The following is a 6,677-nucleotide window of genomic DNA, read 5'->3' as shown; positions in this document are numbered from 1 at the left end:
GCTGCCCCCGGAAGGCAGGAGGATGGGCAGAGCAGCCAAGGGGACTGGGGGCCTCCCAGGCCTGGAAAGACATTGGGAATCAGGGTGGGTGAGTAGGCAGGGCTCCCAGGGAACGGATCTCAGTCACCCTGGGGTGTGAGTTCCTGAAGGCAGCTGTACCCCAGCCTGGCCTCGGGACGTGGAGGGATGTGGCCACCTAGCCCGTGGGCACAGGCAGCCCTGAGTACCACGACTCCCCAGTCCTTGGGAGAGAAGGGGACCTTCAGGCACCAGAGAAACTGAGGAAGGGTCTAGAGGGTCAGAGGAGGCTGGCGTCGGACCCAACTAGAAATATCTGACCCTTCCTTCTGTCTGCTAAAAGGGCTCCAGGGGTGCCATCTGCCCCTCCTCCGCCGCCCATGACTCCAGATGTTTGGGCTGGCAAAGTGGAAGGGCTGCCAGGGGCACGTGGCCGACTCCTGGCCAAGGCCAAGGCAGACACGTGGCCCATGGAGCTAAAGTCAGGGCAGGCAGAATTTGGGGTGGTCAAATTTGCCCCGCCCTCATCAGCAGGGCCAAATTGGGGGTGGGGACTGTGAAGGTGCTGTGTGGCCTCACTCGTTCAGGGGGTGCTTCGGGTCGGGGTCGGCCTGGCCCACCCCATGGCGAGAGCAGGTCAGTCATGCACAGGCAGGCGGGCATCTGGGCAGAAGGGCATCTGGGCAGGAGCAGAGTTGGGGTGGGCGTGGTGACGGCTGGGGGCGGGGCTAGGGCGTGGTGACAGCGGGGGGCGGGGCTAGGGGTGTGATCATGGCGGCGACGGGGGCGAGGGGTGGGGCGTGGTGACTGGGGGTGGGGAGAGGGGCGTGGTGACGGTGGGGTCCGGGGAGTGGGGCGGGGCGTGGTGACTGGGGGCGGGGCGAGGGCGTGGTGGGGGCCTGGTGACTGGGTTGAGGCGAGGGGCGGGGTGGGGCGGGGCGAGGGGCGGGGAAGCAGGGGTGGGGCGGGGCCGGAGCGTGCCAGTCTAGCGGTCCTCACGGACCGGCCGGATCTTCATCTCGGAGAACTTCAGTGAGTACTGCCAGCCAGTCCAGGAGGACCACTCGACGCCGTCGGCATAGGAGGCGTGTGCGCCGCGCAGGTACTGCCCGTTGAGGTTGGATGTGTGGCAGTTGCGGTACCACCAGGCGCCGCGGTAGAAGGCGGCGCAGTTGTTCTCCGAGTGGTCACTGTCACGGTCCTTGGTGGTGAACTTCATGCCGCTGTGCTTCAGGAGGGAGTCCCCTGCGCAGGTGCACACAGGTGTGTGTTCAGTGGGGCACAGGTGCGTGCACGTGCTTCCCGTGCACGATGCACACACGTGAGCATGCGCGCACCTGCCCCTTCCCACACCTTTGGTGTCCACAGGCAGCCCCAGCGCCCCCCTGATGGTCCCGGCGGCTGTCCCCGCAGCCTCTCCCTCCTTCTAGCTTTGTCACACACCCTTTCCCGGGTTTTCTTGCCTCGGCCCTGGGAGGAGAAACCCAGCCCAGAGTGGGTGGAGAGGCTCAGCAGAGCTCAAACTCCAGATGTCCTGATTCCTGGCTCTGGGCTCTTTGCTTATCTGCAAAATGGGTGGTTCTGTGGGAGAGGCCCTGCGAGCTTTATGTGGCTGGGATGAGGACTAGCTGGGATTTGGTGGTGGTGATGAGAAGCCTTGATGCTGGCCCGTGGCCTAGAAAGACTTCCTTTGTCCTTCTAGCTGCGGAGGTGGCTGGGCTGCCCCGGCCCTTCCCCACCCCCCACTGCAGCCTGGACCCCTACCTGCCGTGCCCGAGTAGTCGGCCACGGTGAGCGGGTATCCATCTTCCTCAGGGTCCACAGAGAAGAGCCCCACACCAAAGCTCCCATAGTGGGCATAGGCTGTGCCATTGTCAAAGTCCTCTAGGTCCACATGTAGCTCATAGGCTGCCTGAGTGGTCAGAGCATGGATCCTCTTGAGCCCTGAAATACAGGAGAGAATGATGAGAGAAGTTGGGGGCTGAGGAAGTGACCTCCCTGTAAAGAACCAAGGGGAGATGAGAGCTAAGCTGGTGTGGCTGGTGACAGAAAGGAACAACCACCACCAAGGGTGTACTTTCAGCCCTGGGCTACTTCCTTCTTCCTGCAGAGCTGTGTTTGGCAGGAAACAGGACTGAGGGTTTTTCATATTTTGTGTTTGCTTTAAATCAGGCTGTGCTTCCCAAATGTTTTAAGCTGAAGGCTGGTAGAAAGGCTGCAGGAGTCAAGAGGAGTCTGGAAAACCTTCTGGGTTAGGGGTGATGGTGCCTTTATCTTCTCTGACACTCTGGGCTCTGGCCATATGGGATCTGGTCCTCAAATGCACTCCCTGGCCTGACAGCCTTTGCACATGCTGTTCCCTCTGCCTGAGACACTTTTCCCAACTCTCGTCACCTGCTTTGATGTTCTTTAGTCGCTCAGTTCTGTCCAACTCTTGGCAACCCCATGGACTGTAGCCCACTAGGCTGCTCTGTCTATGGGGTTTCCCAGGCAAGAATACTGGGGTGGGTTGCCATTTTCTTCTGCAGGAGATCTTCCTGACCCAAGGACAGAACCCACATCTCCTGCATTGGCAGGTGGATTCTTTACCACTGAGCCACCAAGGAAGCCCCGTCACCTGGTTATTTTCTGTTCATTTTCAGATCTCACTTCCTCAGGAAGACTGCCTGACTTCCTGTCGAGGTGGAGGACCTCTGCCAACCCAGGTGCCCCCTGTTGGTGTTTATCATTCTGGTCCCAGCTGCCTATTTCCATGTCGGGCTCCCCCACTCCACCAGTGTGGAAGCTCCATGCGATCAACATGACTGTCCCGCTCACTGTGGAACCCCAGCATCTGAGGTGGGCCAGCTCACAATAGGTGCTCAATAAATGCTGGCCTAGTGGACGAGAGGCAGAAGACCATGCCTGGCTCTGGACACCCCTCAGCATACCCTGTCCTACTTCCTCCCCCACCTCCACTGTCCCTCCCCTCTTGCGCTCTCCTGTGCCCACCCTAGGGTCTCATGCCAGGCCCTCCCCTTCCCCTTCCACCCCACTCCCGCCACTCACACTCAAGGTGCTTCCCTGCCAGTTTGATTACCTCTTGATTAAGAGGGCTTTTAATTAAACGCCTTACAAGTTATCAGCACCAAGTGACATTTCATCAGCCTGTCCCTCCTGCCTTCCTTTCCTGCGTGGGTCAGTGTGTGCATGCCTCCAGGGCGGGAGGGCTGTGTGGGCTCCTCCCCAACCAGCCCAGAGGGAAGACTCCGGTCCAGGTCCAGGGCAGAGAAAAAGGAACCATGACGAGAGCAAAAGCCGTCCAGACAGCCAGAACCTCCCTGCATCCACTGAGGACCCGGCTGCCAGAGCCCAGGGGCCTCGTCTCCCTGGGCTAGAGCCTCATAGCAGCTGCTGGCCCTCTCTGGGCCCCAGGCTGCACGCCTGTGGAGTGAGGGCCAGAGGGCCTCCCAAGCTGCAAAGGGCAGACCATAGGCACCGCTGACAGAAGCCCCCACCCCCCAGACAGCACTTACAAATGCCAGGCGCTGCTATGAGCGCTTCACGTGGATTAATGAAGCCGGGGGGATTCGAGTGAGTCCGATTTAATTAAAGGGTCCCTGTACAGCTCTTAGAACAGCGCCTGGCCCACTGCACACATGATCCAGGTGTTTGCCACTGCTGTCGTGATCCAGTAGATGGCTGCTAGTATTATCCATGTTGCATAGGTGAGAATGAGGCACCAAGAGGTGAAGTCACTGGCCCACGTCACACAGCTGCTAAGTGGCAGAGCTCAACCCAGGCAGGCTCGCCCAGACTCCATGAACTCATTTAGTTCTTGCCCAGGACAGATGATCTGATCCAGGTATAGGGCAAGAGGGAGCCCAGCCCCAGGGGATGCTGGAAGATTCCTTTCCCCACCCCCGAGTGGGCCCCATGGACCCCCATTTGGACAGCACTCTGCCGGGATAAGCAGAGTTCCACTCCTTAATGGGCCAGCCCAGTGCCTACGGGGGGGCCCGGGGCAGGTGTCCTGAAGGAGGGGCTGGGGTCTCCCTCCTCTCTACCCTTCCTCCCCTCAAGGCCCCCTTCCCCCTGCCTCCACCTCCCTCATCTTTACTCTCTGGGTTTCTCCAGTCCTTGTTGATCTGCCAAGATGCTCACAACCCCCCACTTCCCTGGGCCCCTTGGGTGACTGGAGTTCCATCCCCACCATCCATCAGAGTTCAGATCACAGCGCGTGAGGAGGAAGATGCAGAAACATACTTAGACCCCCATCGTCACCCCAGTGAACTCCCAGGTGGATTAAAGAGCTGAACCTACCATCGAAAACTGAAAAGGCATTTTAAAAATAGACATTTTTATGACACTGAGAGAGAAAAACAGGGCCTAAAACTCAGAAGATATGAAGGAAAAGACTAGCACAATCAACTACATAAAAAAAAAAAAGTTAAAACTCCTAGGAAATAAGCAATAATGTTACCAAAAATAGAGAGGCTGAATGACAAATGACTGGGAGTAACTATGTATCAGGGGTATCTGACAAAGAATCAATAACCTTAATATATAAAGAGCTCTCATAACTCAATAGGAAAAGAGAAAACACTGGATGAAAAGGTGGCAGGGGAATGTGGAAAAGCAGAGGCAGGGCACATCACAGGGCAGCTGAGGACTGGGCTCCCACCGACATTCTCATCGGGGCTCCCTGCCTGCCAGGAGCTGGCCAAGGCTCCACTCAGATGCTTTTCCTGCACTCAGTGGCTACTGACAGATTTCAGTTAAGATGCCAGGAGTGGCAGGGGCACCAGTGCTGCTCTGGGGGGGTGGGTGCTGACCCTCAAGGGGAGCGTGAGGGTTGTCCTGGTCTTCCAGCACCTGCATCGGCCACAGAGGCCTGAGCTGGGACAGAAACCAGGTCCCAGGGTGCCCGCAGCGGGACAAGCACACATCCTCGCGGGACCCACCCACAGCGAGCGCACCGCCCTGGGATTCCTGCTCCTAGAGCACATTCCACTGGACGCTCAGGTCCCCTTTCCATGCAGAACCTGGGAGCTGACCTGGGCGTGAGGAGGTCATGGAGACCTGGCTGGCATCCATGTGAGGAGGGGGCTCATGCCTGACAGCGTGCATTGCACAGGGAGAGGGTGGGCCAGGCGTCAGGCAGGGGTCTCACCTAGCCAGTGCTCCCCCGTGAGCTTGCCGAAGCCATCACGGTATGCCTCCCAGCCTCGGAAGAAGTTCACGGAGCCATCCTCCCGTCGCTGAAACACCTGAGAGCGGATGAGAATGGAGAGCTGGTCCCAGCCTTCCCAGGACCTCACATGCGTCCCCTGGCCCCCCACTGCACCTCACCTGCCCACTCGGGGAGCACAGGGGCTGAGCCTCAAGTCTCTCAACAGCTCTCGCTGGGACCTGGACCCGGGAGGCTCATGGTATTCCAAGGCGGGGGGACTGACCAAATGCCCCCAGGCCCTCAAATGCCCCCTCAAGGAGGAACTGGGGTGGACTGGGGTGCAGTGGAGAAAGCCAGACTTCTAGACCCACTCTGCTGCCTTGCTGTGTGACCCTGGACTGGTCCCATCCCTGCGGGGACCTCAGTTTACCCACTGGTCAAATAATAAGCGGGTGAACAAGGGTCTCTGTACCTTTTCCTGGGTCAAAACAACACTGAACAAAAGCCCATTCTTGAGTTGTTAAAGCCCAATAACACACACACACACAGGGTGTCCCTGGTGGCTCAGATGACAAAGCATCTGCTTGCAATGCAGGAGACCTGGGTCCGATCCCTGGGTCAGGGAGATTCCCCAGAGGAGGGCACAGCAGCCCACTCCAGTATTCTTGCCCCGAGAATCCCATGGACAGAGGAGCCTGACGGGCTACAGTCTATGGGGTTGCAGAGTCGGACACGACTGAGCGACTGACACTTCACGTAACACACACAGAGACACACACCCGGGCTTGGCTGGGTCTCTCAATGCGCCCTTGCTGCATTCATGTACATCCCCACCAACTCTATTAAAAAGCCCCTGGTAGGGGATCGGCAGGGGGCCCTGGGAAAGCTGAGCCCCGGCCACCTCTCAGGGGAGCACCAGAAGTCCGCAGCCAGCCTCCGGGCCGCTTCTGTTCTTCATTTTAATAACATTCTTGATTTGGGAGTCCGGAATCCCATCGGTTAAATTGCTTTGAAATAAGTAGCACGCTGGTCCAGGCCAGAGCTGCCTTGAGTATTTACAGGATCCGCTGACAATCCTGTTCCCCAGCTCGCAGCCCCCCGCCCCCCCTCCGCCCCCAAGCCTTTCTGTCTAACAAGCCTTTTTCTTGCTCATTTGCAGAGGCAGCACTCGCCCCACCGCCTCCATCTGCGCCCGCGTCTGAGGTGTTAGAGGTTTGGCCGCGGCACAGAGCCACCCGATCCATTACTAAGCAGCCGGGCTTCAGCCGCCTGGAACCGCCCTGTGCCGCGTCTGCCCGCAACTGCAGGTCTGTCCGCAGGGCACCGTCCATCACCGCGGCTGCTTGGGCAGCTCTGACGTCAGGTGGCGGGAGGGGAGGGAGGCGGCGACACCTTTTTCCTTTGCTTCGCTACCTTCAGCCCGGCCTGGCCCTGACACGTGAAAGCCCTCAGAAGGGACGCGAGCAGAAGGAAATTCGATCAGGCTCGGAGATCAGAGAGCCGGTGG

The 6,677-nt window shown here is 58.9% G+C and overlaps 1 protein-coding gene across 1 annotated transcript in view; it reads right to left on the bottom strand.

The window, feature by feature from the left end:
- Nucleotides 1-1,003: 1,003 nt before the first annotated feature.
- FIBCD1 (fibrinogen C domain containing 1) overlaps nucleotides 1,004-6,677 on the bottom strand; it is a 30,921-nt gene continuing 25,247 nt past the window's right edge. Inside the window, exons 5-7 of the mRNA XM_070380104.1 lie at nucleotides 5,171-5,267; nucleotides 1,783-1,962; nucleotides 1,004-1,263 (exon numbers count right to left, since the gene is read on the bottom strand). Of these exons, the coding sequence (XP_070236205.1) occupies nucleotides 1,004-1,263; nucleotides 1,783-1,962; nucleotides 5,171-5,267 (537 nt within the window). The remainder of the gene's footprint in view (nucleotides 1,264-1,782; nucleotides 1,963-5,170; nucleotides 5,268-6,677) is intronic.

This window comes from Bos mutus, chromosome 11 (assembly GCF_027580195.1).
Source record: "Bos mutus isolate GX-2022 chromosome 11, NWIPB_WYAK_1.1, whole genome shotgun sequence".
In the NCBI taxonomy this organism is placed as follows: domain Eukaryota; kingdom Metazoa; phylum Chordata; class Mammalia; order Artiodactyla; family Bovidae; genus Bos; species Bos mutus.
This window is presented reverse-complemented; position numbering and strand designations above follow the sequence as displayed.